Source organism: Thalassophryne amazonica, chromosome 19 (genome assembly GCF_902500255.1).
Source record: "Thalassophryne amazonica chromosome 19, fThaAma1.1, whole genome shotgun sequence".
NCBI lineage: Eukaryota > Metazoa > Chordata > Actinopteri > Batrachoidiformes > Batrachoididae > Thalassophryne > Thalassophryne amazonica.
In genome coordinates, this window is record NC_047121.1 from 26991646 (window position 1) to 27004665 (window position 13020).

General features: G+C 42.8%; 1 protein-coding gene across 1 annotated transcript in view; it reads right to left on the reverse strand.

Annotated features, from left to right (window-relative positions):
- Positions 1-13020, reverse strand: part of setd3 (SET domain containing 3, actin histidine methyltransferase) — a 110760-nt gene that overhangs the window by 11201 nt on the left and 86539 nt on the right. The window contains exon 11 of the mRNA XM_034195571.1: positions 9973-10058. Coding sequence (XP_034051462.1) covers positions 9973-10058 — 86 coding nt within the window. The remainder of the gene's footprint in view (positions 1-9972; positions 10059-13020) is intronic.

The window sequence follows — 13020 nt, forward strand, 5'->3', positions numbered from 1 at the left end:
GAGGACGAACAGATCAAGATTCCCAGTACTGGATGGCGAGCCCCAGCCCAAGAGTCAAATGAACTGGTAGCCCGACTGGTTATAAATACACTGAGCGAACCTAAAGAAGCAAGAAAAGACTAAAGGACTATACCGGAGTATATTTTATTTCATTTGGATATATTTTATTTTATTTTTATTTATTTTTTTGGCAAAGAGCGCTCTCATTTAATTTTGTACTGCCATTTTAGTTCAATTGAGTTCATTGACATTAAATTTTGTATACATAGTTTTCCAGTTAAACAAAGTGTTGTTATGTCTTATGTTGATACACCCCTAGGCTCTTTCAAATCTATAATCTTCTGATCAGGCCATTTCCTCTTTTCTCTGCTGATACATACAGTGGAGATAAATATACTTCCATTTCCAAATACTGACACAAAGGTCAAGAAATACTAGAAGGGTTACATAAAGTGGCAAGCCCAGCCAGGAGCCTAGAGAGTTGTGTAACAACATAAGAATAACCCCCAGGAATCAAACTAAACGGTTTAAACACTGTTAGAATGGAGTTTGTCGAAAAACTTGGTGTCAAAGTTCCGAATGCACTTATTGTTAGTGGTTTTATTGGATCAGAAAAAGGTGAAGAGCTTTTGGAGTACCTAGAGCAGCATGGTGCAGTCACTAGGGTGTTAACTGTTCCTGAGGCATCCGTATTTAAAGGCAGCAGGATTATTGAGTTTGAATCTGGTAGAGCTCTACAAACTTTAGCTCCATCTTTGCCTTATACATTTGTACCCACCGACAATCCCGATCTTAAATACTGCATTCAGGTTTTGAAAGATGTGTACACCAGGACAGTAGGGAGTCGTGCTACTGACACGTACCTTAGTGAACTAAAGGATTTAGCCAAGTTAAGTGGGAAAGACTATGAAGATGTGTTGCGGGAGGTTATGTCTACCATTGAAAAGTCCATTGGTACTGCAGATGCTGAGCCAAACACTCCCATTGAGCCTGCACAGAGTTCAGTTTCACCTCCACATCAAGTTGAAGCCCCACACACTCCAAAACCCTTCCAATACCCATGTCAAAGCCCCTTCAGACAAAATGTGACATCTCAAATGTTGAGTCCAGACGATCTTAGCCCACCTGAAATTCAGAAAATCGTAGTTGAACATATTGTTAAAAATGCGGAAAAGACGCCAAGTTCTCACCCCTCATTAAGACTGCGTGCTTTTTCTGGTAAAGTACCCAGACCTTACAGTGAAGCTGACTACGAAATGTGGCGTTTTCATGTTGACCACCTGATTGAAGATTCTTCTCTTTCTGACTTGGAAAAAACTCGGAGAATTCTGGAAAGTTTGCTTGCTCCTGCTTCTGACGTTATCCGTCCCCTTGGGCCTGAAGCGACCCCTAAAGACTACCTTAAGCTTTTGGACTCAGCCTTTGGTACAGTTGAAGATGGTGAAGAACTGCTTGTGCGATTTATGAACACTCTCCAAGACCCGGGTGAGAGACCTTCGGCTTACTTGCATCGCCTGCAGGTGGCACTAAATCTTGTAATGCGTAGAGGAGGTATTGAGCAAAATGACATGAGCAGACAACTTGTGAAACAGTTCAATAGAGGCTGTTGGGACAATGGCCTGTTGACAGAACTGCAGTCAGAGCTAAAACAAAGAGATCCACCTTCTTTTGCCGAGTTATTACTTTTCCTTCGCACTGCCGAAAACAGACAAGAAGTCAAAAACACACGAATGAAAAAACATTTTAGCACCACCAAACAAAAAGCAGTCTCTCACGAACAAACTGTCACAGAAACGAACAAAAACCCAACCGAAACAGAATCAAGCAGTATAAAAGAGTTGAAAAAACAAGTCGCTGATCTGAAAAGCCAATTAGCTGCCGTCATGAAACAAAAGACACGTCACGCTCTAAAGAAAGACAACACAGCGATACCTGAAAGTAAAAAACCTGACCATACCACTCCTGAACTACCAAGCAGCCACCCCAGTACACGGCCCAAACCCTGGTATTGTTTCCGCTGTGGGGAGGATGGACACATAGTTGCTAACTGTGGGTCCGAACCAAACCCAGCCCTCGTGGCTGCAAAACGAAAAGAACTAAGAGTGAAAAGACAAATCTGGGACAGCCAAAATAGCCTTGCCCCTTTAAACTAAAGGCTGCCTCTGTTGAGGGACAAACAGAGGCTGCTCAGGATTGTATCCGTGCCCCTCAGACCCGCCGAAAAGTGTTTTTCAAAACACGTGCTAACCTAAAGTCACTCACCAAAACATACACCTTCAAGCTCCCATCTGGTTTAATTGGTACAAAAAGTACTGCAGAAGTGAAAGTGAATGGCCGCTCAGTGAACTGTTTGTTAGACACTGAGTCACCACTGTTCCTGAGTCATACTACAAGCAACATTTGTCGACTTATGAGATAAAGCCACTCTTTGAACTGTTGGAAGTTGAGGGAGCAAATGGCCAATCTGTACCGTACTTAGGCTACGTTGAGATGCAGGTTACCTTTCCCAAAGATTTTATGGGTGTCGAAGCTGAAGTGCCTACACTTGCCTTAGTTGTCCCTGATGTGCGTGCCGCTTCACAGTCCATGGTGTTAATTGGGACGAACACATTGGATGTACTGTATGAGATGTACTATAATGCTTGTTCTGAACTGCAGCCTACAATGTCTCATGGCTATAAGGCAGTGTTAAAAGTACTTGAAGTACGGCACAATCAGTCCAAAGATGGTAATCTCAGCTTAGTGACCATGAACAACAAGGAGCCCCAGTTAGTCCAAGCTGGTCAAACTGTAGTCCTGGAAGGCTGTGTTGTTGCATCAGCCTGCAACAATGAGAAGTCACTCCTGTTAGAGCACCAGAAATTGTCTGCTTTACCTGGTGGTGTCCTGGTAAAGTCTTGCCTTCTCGACCTGCCTGAACGAGCACCTTACCTTGTCCCGGTTATACTTACCAACGAATCCCAACACGATGTGACAATCCCGCAAAAATGTGTAATCGGTGAAATCAGTGCATACCAAAGAGTCCTGTCAAAGGAGCACACAGTGAAATCTCCAAAAGGCCAAATCGAACAGGAAACAAACATCACCTTCAATTTTGAGTCTTCACCTATCAGCGCTGAATGGAAAGAACGCATAACCCAGAAACTAAGTCAAATGCCCGAGGTTTTTGCACAAAATAGCCTCGACTTTGGTAAAACGGATCAAGTGAAACACACGATCAAACTGTCAGACGAAACACCATTCAAACACAGAGCGCGCCCCATACATCCCAGCGACCTGGAAGCGGTTCGTAAGCATTTGCAAGACCTCTGACAAGCTGGCGTAATCAGGGAGTCCACCTCCCCTTTTTCTTCGCCCATCGTAGTAGTGCGCAAGAAAAATGGCGAAGTCCGTCTCTGTATAGATTTCCGAAAGCTTAATATGCAAACTGTGAAGGATGCTTACGCCCTTCCGAACTTGGAGGACACGTTCTCCACCCTGACAGGTTCGCAATGGTTCTCCGTCCTTGACTTAACGTCAGGGTACTACCAAATTGAGGTAGAGGAGTTGGACAAACCAAAAACGGCATTTGTGTGTCCCATTGGTTTCTGGGAATTCAATAGAATGCCCCAAGGCATCACAAATGCACCCAGCACTTTCCAATGCCTGATGGAAAAATGTATGGGTGACATGAACCTAAAGGAGGTGATTGTGTTTCTCAATGACATCATAGTTTTCTCAAAGACACCTGAAGAACATGAGGTCCGTTTGATGAAAGTTCTTAATCGGCTCAAAGAATACGGCCTCAAGCTCTCGCCTGAGAAGTGTAGGTTTTTTCAAAGATCTGTCAAATATCTTGGCCACATTGTGTCCCACCAAGGGGTAGAAACAGATCCTGAGAAGGTTAAAGCCCTGAGTACCTGGCCTGCCCCTCGTGATCTCAAGCAGCTCCGCTCCTTCCTAGGCTTTTCAGAGTACTACAGGCGATTTATCCAGGGCTACTCTAGCATTGTAAAGCCGCTTACTGACCTCACTGCCGGCTACCCACCGCTACGCAAAAGTTCAAAGCCCAAAGCAAAATCTGTGCAGTATCATGATCCCAAATTGGCATTCGGTGACAGGTGGACTCCTGCATGTGAACTTGCTTTCCGTACAATCATTGAGAAGCTCACTAGGGCGCCTGTCCTAGGTTTTGCTGATCCTCGGGTGCCATACACGCTCCACACAGATGCTAGCACTACAGGGCTTGGCGCCGCCCTCTATCAGCAGCAAAATGGTCAAACTAGGGTTATAGCCTATGCAAGCCGGGGGCTATCAAAGAGCGAGTCCCGTTACCCCGCTCATAAGCTAGAATTTCTAGCCCTCAAGTGGGCAGTCACTGAGAAGTTTGCTGACTACTTGTATGGGAACCAGTTCACTGTCATGACTGACAGCAACCCCTTGACGTACGTGTTGACTACAGCTAAGATGGATGCAATGAGCTATCGGTGGCTAGCTGCTCTGTCCACGTTTAACTTTAAGCTTCAGTACAGAGCAGGAAAGCTTAACTCCGACGCAGATGGTCTCTCCAGGCGACCACATGGTGAGCTGGTAAATGATGCAGTGTCCCAAAAAGAGCTTGACCGCATACAGCAGTTCACACAGAATCACCTGTCCCAAACAGAGAACAGTTTAAGTCCAGAAGTAGTGTCTGCAGTTTGCGAGAAACACCTAGTCAGTTCTCCTAGCGACACCAGCCCACCTGTACACTTGCTAGCCGCTAATGTAGCTGCCATCCCAGATGATTTTATCAATGAGATAGCTTGTGGTGGTCTCCCAATTGTGCCCCACCTGTCCCTTGAACAAATCCGAAATGAGCAAAGAACCGACCCTTGCTTGCGAGAAGTCATAACACAAATTGAAACAGGTGAAAAAGTACCTCCGACAGTACGAACCGAACTCCCTGACAGCAATCTGTTACTGAGGGAGTTGAACAGACTTGAAATTCAAAATGATATCTTGTATCGAACACGTCAGGATGGAGGAAATGTTACTTACCAACTTGTCTTACCTGAACAGCTCCGTTACACAGTCTTCAAAAGCCTTCATTGTGATATGGGCCACCTAGGCACTGAACGCACCCTAGATCTTGCGAGAACCCCATTTTATTGGCCCCACATGGCATCAGACATTGAAAACAGGATAAAAATGTGCAATTGCTGTGTAAGACGTAAAACTCCTCCCGAAAAAGCTGCCCCCCTCGTGAATATAAAGTCCACCAGGCCTCTCCAGCTAGTGTGTATGGACTTTCTGTCTATTGAACCCGATCGCAGCAACACGAAAGATGTGCTCGTACTGACTGATCACTTCACGAAATACTCACTTGCTATCCCTACTGCAAATCAAAGAGCGCAAACTGTAGCAAAAGCCCTCTGGGACCACTTCCTTGTCCATTATGGGATTCCTGAGCAGTTGCTAAGCGATCAAGGGCCGGATTTTGAATCCCACCTGATACAGGAGCTTTGTAAAATCATGGGCATTCGCAAAATCCGAACAACGCCGTATCACCCCAGAGGTAACCCGGTAGAACGTTTTAACCGAACTCTCTTAAGCATGCTTGGTACCTTGGAAGAAAAAGATAAGTCGCAGTGGCACAGCTTTGTCAAACCACTTGTACATGCGTACAATTGTACGAAAAATGACACAACCGGTTTTACCCCGTATGAGCTAATGTTTGGACGTCAGCCAAGATTGCCAGTCGATCTAGCATTCGGATTGCCCTATAACATCAAAAGTTTCAAGTCTCACACTCAGTACATAGAAAATCTTAAAACAACTCTCCAAGAGAGCTACAAACTAGCAGCTGAAAATGCGCACAAAATGGCTGAAAGAAATACGACAAGATTTGACTTGCGTGTCAAACCCTCCAAGTTGGAACCTGGTGACCAAGTTTTGGTCCGTGCAGTTCGACTCAGGGGTAAACACAAACTAGCCGACAAGTGGGAAGCCGACATTCACACTGTGGTGGATCAAGCAGGCGACTTACCAGTCTATACTATCAGGCCTGAAACAAACCAAGGCCCAGTCCGCACAGCCCACCGCGATCTCTTGCTTCCCTGCAGTTTTCTGGCACCTGTTAAGGAGACCCCGGCCAAGCCAAACCATGCCCTCAAGCTAAAAACCCGACAAAGACCTGAACAAAATGAGGAACATGACCTTTCAGAGCCAGAACCTGCGGATGTCTATTGGTACAAAGAGCAACCAATGCTCCCCTGAAATTCCAAAACCAATGGCATGCCTAAAAGGTTCAAAATCCCCTGATTGTGACAACTTACCTGATTGTGACCACTTACCTGATTGTGACCACTTACCTGATGGTGACAACTTACCTGATGGTGACAACTTACTTGATTGTGGAATCCCGGAGGAAAATGCAACACATGGGGAACAATCAAACAATGACCAAGAAACTGAAAGCGGAACCAACGTACCTGACATACCAACCTGTGAAGGGGAAAGGAATGTGGAAGGAAGTGGGATAGAGGAAGACAAAACTCACTCAACTGACAGAGGAAGTGACAAGCACTGGAACTGAACCCGAAACTGGAACATCGACCATATTGAGACGCTCAGAGAGAACTACAACTCAACCAGAGAGATTTCAGTACAGTCAATTGGGTCAGCCTCTGATAACCATTGCCCAGTCCCTGTTCCATGGACTAAGCCTAGCTTTTACCAGTGCCCTGTCAGAGACTGAAGAAATGATCCTCAAGACTCCCATCCCACCTGTTATTTCTATGCAACCAATCCCATGCAAAGGGACTTGCATGGAATTAAGGGGGGAAAGTGTAACCCAGTGTTAAAAATGAGATAAATACAATGAAAATTTTTTTTACCGGAGCATAAATAGTGATAAAATAACAGAGAGATAGAAGTTCATAAGTATGTTGACATAAACATACTAAAAGAAAAAAAAAAAAAAGAAGAGTTAAGGAGTTGTAAGCTTAAGTTAAAATGTTGTTTTGATTGACACACTGAGCAACCAATAGCAGTAAGCCTGGTGTGATATTAACCAATAAGGTCAACGGTTGAACCGCGGGGCATTGCACAACGCTGCGCCTTGCTCAGTCTTTCATCAGACGCTGACCAGAGAACCCCCTGCTCGTGTGTTATGCGTGGAAATTGGTTTTCCTCTATGGATACAATTGTTGCTGGATACTGAAGTGCCGAGTGCCCGTGGAAGCCTCAGGAAACCCCGTAGCCTTGTTAGCACACTGTGCCCTGTATCGGTCAGGTTTTATGTTGGGATCAAAGTCCGAATCGCAGACGTGCAGAGGACGAACAGATCAAGATTCCCAGTACTGGATGGCGAGCCCCAGCCCAAGAGTCAAATGAACTGGTAGATTGTAGCCCGACTGGTTATAAATACACTGAGCGAACCTAAAGAAGCAAGAAAAGACTAAAGGACTATACCGGAGTATATTTTATTTCATTTGGATATATTTTATTTTTTTATTTTTTTTTTTGGCAAAGAGCGCTCTCATTTAATTTTGTACTGCCATTTTAGTTCAATTGAGTTCACTGACATTAAATTTTGTATACATAGTTTTCCAGTTAAACAAAGTGTTATGTCTTATGTTGATACACCCCTAGGCTCTTTCAAATCTATAATCTTCTGATCAGGCCATTTCCTCTTTTCTCTGCTGATACATACAGTGGAGATAAATATACTTCCATTTCCAAATACTGACACAAAGGTCAAGAAATACTAGAAGGGTTACATAAGCATGATACATGGTGGAAACTATTCCTTTTTGAAACCTCAACCAGTAATTTGCATCACCTTTGAACAAAATTGGAGCAACTAACTTTTGAACCCTATACAGACTGAACTTTGTCACCATTCTTGTTGTTTTTACCCCATAACTCTATATAATTCAGTCATAGATAGTCCAAACTATACCTTTTTGGAATCTTTACAATCAGACAAATAATGTGGTATAATTTTCAATATAACTGGAGCATTTTTATATTTTGACCCCTATGTAATTCTTCAACTGACCCCTACTTGGCTGCCTATTGACAATTCAAGTGGCCTGTCTTTTTTTTTTTTTTTTCTCCCCCAAAAGAGCAATATCTAAGGTGTACTTTTGCCAAATTTGGTGCTTCTTCTGTAAATATTCTGTTATCTGCTACACTATTTATGCTTTCCTCTACTGAGCACAAACAAGGCAGGGCCTAATGGGGCCGGCAGGGTGCCAGTTAGCTACCCTGGTTCAGGTGCAGGACAGCGATATCACCACATTTTGTTTTGTTTTGTTTTTGTTTTTTGAATGACGTGGATTTAGATGCCTGATACCTGATGTAAACAAGACTCATTAAAAAAGGAGTTTTAATGTAACCACTGGTTAGCGTGGCGTTTTAACTATCACAAACGGAGCGTTTCCTTGATGTCTGCAGATGTGGACAGCAGCATGAGTTTTCCATGACGTATCACAGACTTTAGATAGAAACAGCAAAACCCTTCTCTTGCTCAGTCTGGTTGCCTGAAAAGGAGCTGCAGTCAGGACACTTGGACTTCCTGAAAAGTTAAGCAGAAAGTGTTCGGTGCAGGATGTTTTTTTGGTGGCAAAATAGCTGGGGTTGTGCATGCGAAATGGGTTTTACCAGGTTACTGGAAATTTTCCCCCCCAACCGGCCTCATGAGGTTGGTCACTGAGCAGTGGAGCCGTTTTGGATTTCAGTTCCCCCACCCAAATTTGTGCAGTTGGTGTTGGGAATGATAGCTTGCAAATGATTTCTGTGCACCCTGTCACAGTGAGAATGAACACAGTGCAGTCTCCATCTATGCTTTAGACAGAGATGTGGCGATGCAGACGATTCCAGCAACTGGAGAAGGCCAAGAGGAGACCCACATATCACCTGGCTGTGGCAGATTGATGGCTGCGTTTGGGAGGCGGGTATGGACCGCTCATCTGCATCCCTTAGCGTGGTGGATGAAGTGATGTGTAGTGCCAGCATCAGCTCTTAAGACAGTACACGAAACAAATCTCTTTAAATCAGACCAAGTTTCCTAAGAAAGCATTTTATAACAAACTCCTTCTAGTTCATGATCAGTATGCCAAAGTATTCTCAAATTCTGCTAAACTACTCACAGTTGATGTTAAAAATTCCAATCCAAAATTCAATGCAATTGTGTGTGCGTCACTGTTCACGTGCTTGCCTGTGTAACTGAAAGGTTAAGTTTCCCACTAGTGGTCAGATGAAAGCAGAATCACGTGTGGCTGACTGAGGGAAGCCTGAAAACAATGTTAGTATTGTGACAAATACTTGTCACGGCAGAGCAGTGACGAGCGTCACACAGCTTCTGAAAGCTTTAGCCTCCTGGTTTTGATGTCAGCAGTTAAATATGGCTTAGTTACATGAAAGATGTAAGAGCTAAACTGCAGTTCCCTGGTTGTGTGCACACTATCCCACCATGTCACATCTGTTAAGAAATGGCGACACACGTACACACAAGTGATGATCCCACACATGCATATCCAGAGGCAGTGAGACCCGTTTTAAAAATTAACATGCAGCAAAAATGTGAATAATATATCAAGTCGGTCCTGGAGATGAGTCCTCTGACAGAGGAGGATGTGGCCTTGTGTTTGGGGATTTATGACACCAGCACCGTTCTGCATACGTGCCGATGAATAGTGTAAAGCCCCCGATGGATTGCTCCATCCACACGTCTGGTGGCCTGCCTTGATCCATTAACCAGCTCAGGAATGGACAGGTCTTGCTCTTCCTTGTTCCTTCTTTACCTCCGCCTCCTTTCCATCTCTTCCCATTTGCTGATGTGGGCACGAGGCAGTGGCTTGACACCTCTCTCAGAGGACTGCTGGAAACTGCAGTGCGTCTTTGTTTTTAGAGAGTGTGACCAGGACTGCAGCTTAAGGGCTCCTCAGGGGCCGTTCCCGGTGCTGAGACATTAGTGCGAGTCCTGATGTATTTGTGTCAGACTCTTACCTTCAGTCATGCAGAAGACTCTGAGGAAAGCCAGCATTTGGGCAGAAATGGGGGGTTCGTTACAGTGCAGAGTAAAGATGCTGGACCTAAAAACACAAAGTCATACGTATAATTAACCAGAATGACACTCAGAATACAAACGTCTACCAAAAACAACAACAAAAAAAAAGTAGATAAAACACTGCAGTAATTATTTGACATCGACGACACAAATGTGTGCGTCTCCATCAGCTGTAGACAGAATGTCTCTCGTACAATGTTATACAGGTGAAAAAGAGCCATAACCACCTTCTGATGGGAGGGGGAGTAAGAGTGGATCTGAACAATTAGTCTACCACAAAGCATGTGACTGTATTGCACAGAAAGGACAAGGCTCTTGAAAGAGCCTGAGTCAGCAGGCAACTGCATATGAATTTCCATGCCATATGTCGCAGAAGTCAAAAACAAACCGTTCAGGCTGAATTCCAGGAGAGTTTAAACATGCACAAACATAGAATGGTGAATCTTGGAGGACATCTCACTTGATCCTCCTACAATAAGACCCCTTTAAATGTCACATGGGCTGGTACCAGACAGGATGCATGGATATTGTCACTGCATTCAGCTTCAGTGCAAACAATTCAAAGAATTATTGTTTTTTAAAACTAAATAAAAAAAAAAACACCTGACTCGCATACATTTGGGGGGATATTCCAATAACCCACCCACATAATATTTTAAAGTCATGTGTTGACATTTGTTTCCATTGACCTATGCGACATGTTCCACCTACACCAAGAGATCTGTGCCAAGCCTTTCACAGCTGACTTCCCCTGATTTATGTTTCTGTGGAACCTCAGTGACAAACAGAAGAGCTGATATGAGAATCCCAATAGGATAAGCTGCCCCCCACCCACCCCCCGGCCAAAACCCACCCATCCACACACACACACACAAAAACAGATTTCAGCTGTGCAATGCTGATCAACAAACTAAAAGCTACACACCCTGGCAACACATTAATACTAGGGGAGCTACGATCACAACCTTTGCGCCACCCCCCAGGACTAAACCAAACCAACTTTTTTAGGTTCCTTAGATGACCCCAAAACACAATCAGGATGCTCCCAAAAGTAAAAACTGGCCTCTAGCCAGTTATCCAAGATGGCCACCAAAATATTTTTTTTTTCCCCACCAATGATTTCTGTCATTAAGTCTATTGTTTGTTCCTACTATGTATTTTAAAGATAAGGGTCTATTGGTGGCCATTTTCGATCTTAAACCCATGAATGAATTTAGTTTAGACATAAATGAGTTTGCTGTGACCTGTAATGATCTTCCCATTGAATCTCTATGATATTTAAGTTGTTTATATGTTGTTTAAAAGGTTTTTAGTGAAAAATCCTATTTTAGCAGCCATCTTGGAAAACTGGCTTAAGGCCAGTTTTTATTTTTGGGAACATCCCGATTGTGTTTATAAATGATATAAGTTGGGTGTCGAGTTCACTGAGATGTGTCCTTTTTGCGGATGATACAACTGTGTTCTGTAGCGGTGAAAATCTTGATCTTGAACAGCTTCTGGACATAGTGGAGAAAGAACTGGAAAAATTTAAGGTTTGGTTTGACGCTAATAAGTTGTCACTCAACCTTGGGAAAACTAAATGTATTATATTTGGAAATAAACAGGCACCCAAATGTAAAAATTTAACTATAAACAATAAGGAAATTGAGTTAGTAACAGAATAATTTTTTTGGTGTTATAATTGATAATAAACTTAGCTGGAAACCACATATAAATTATGTGAAATCAAAATTGTCAAAAACTATAGCCATTTTGTATAAAGCCAAAGACCTACTGCCGCAAGAAGGGTTACTTACTTTATATCATTCTCTGATGGTACCATATATGACATATTGTGTTGAGTCATGGGGAAACACTTACAAATCAAATACCAATCCAATATTCCTTTTGCAAAAACGAGCCATACGAATCATCTGCAATAAACAATATTGTGAACCAACTCATTCTCTATTTGTGTCTTTAAATTTATTAAAATTCACAGATTTGGTTGATTACATTACAATTCAAGCTTTATTTCGAGCGAAAAACCAAGCCTTACCGAGACATGTCCAGAGTCTGTTCCGATTGAGGGAATCCAGATATAGTTTAAGAGGTTGTGCAATTTTTATGAAACCACCAGTAAGAACAAATGTAAAGGGTTTTTGTGTGTCTGTGGTTGGGGTGAGGAAATGGAACAAATGTTCAACAGAGGTTAGAATGAGTAGTACCTTAGTAAGATTTAAGAAACTACTCAAAAAGAACATTATGTTTAAGTATCATAAAGAAGCAAATATAATTTGATTTATATGGAATGTTCAATTTATAAGTGGGACTTATTGTATATTTGAATGTGTGGGTATGTATATGCGTATGTAGATATATAGATATGGGTAGGTGTATATGTATATAAGTGACTGTGTATATGTATGTATATATTTATGTTTGTAAAGTATATACGTATGTATATAGGTATATATGGCACAGCCCAAGCAGAGGGTCACCCCCAAGAGCCTGGTCTGCTTGAGGTTTCTTCCTTATAGGGAGTTTTTCCTCACCACAGTTGCCTAGTGCTTGCTCTGGGGGTTGGTAAGGTTAGTCCTTACTGGCGTAAAGTGCCTTGATTAGACTTTCTTGTGATCTGGTACTATATAAATATAATTATAAGTGAATAGTATATTGATGTGTATGTCTGTGTGTCGACATGTAGTAGTGAATTTGTATTTATGTAAATATGACTGATTAGAATTGTTGGACTTGTACTAGCAGGGGTGGGTGCTAATAAGCTTTGCTTCAGCCCACACCCTTTCGGACTCACTACTTTTGTGTGTGTTTGTGGAATTGTTCATTTTTTTCCTATTTGAATATTTTGTGTGCCGAATAAAAAAAACTTTGTCAAAACTTTGTCAAACTTTGTTTCGGGGTCATCTAAGGAACCGAAAACAGTTGGTTTGGTTTAGTCCTGGGTAGGGCTGCAACAAACGATTATTTGGATCATCGATGAATCTGAT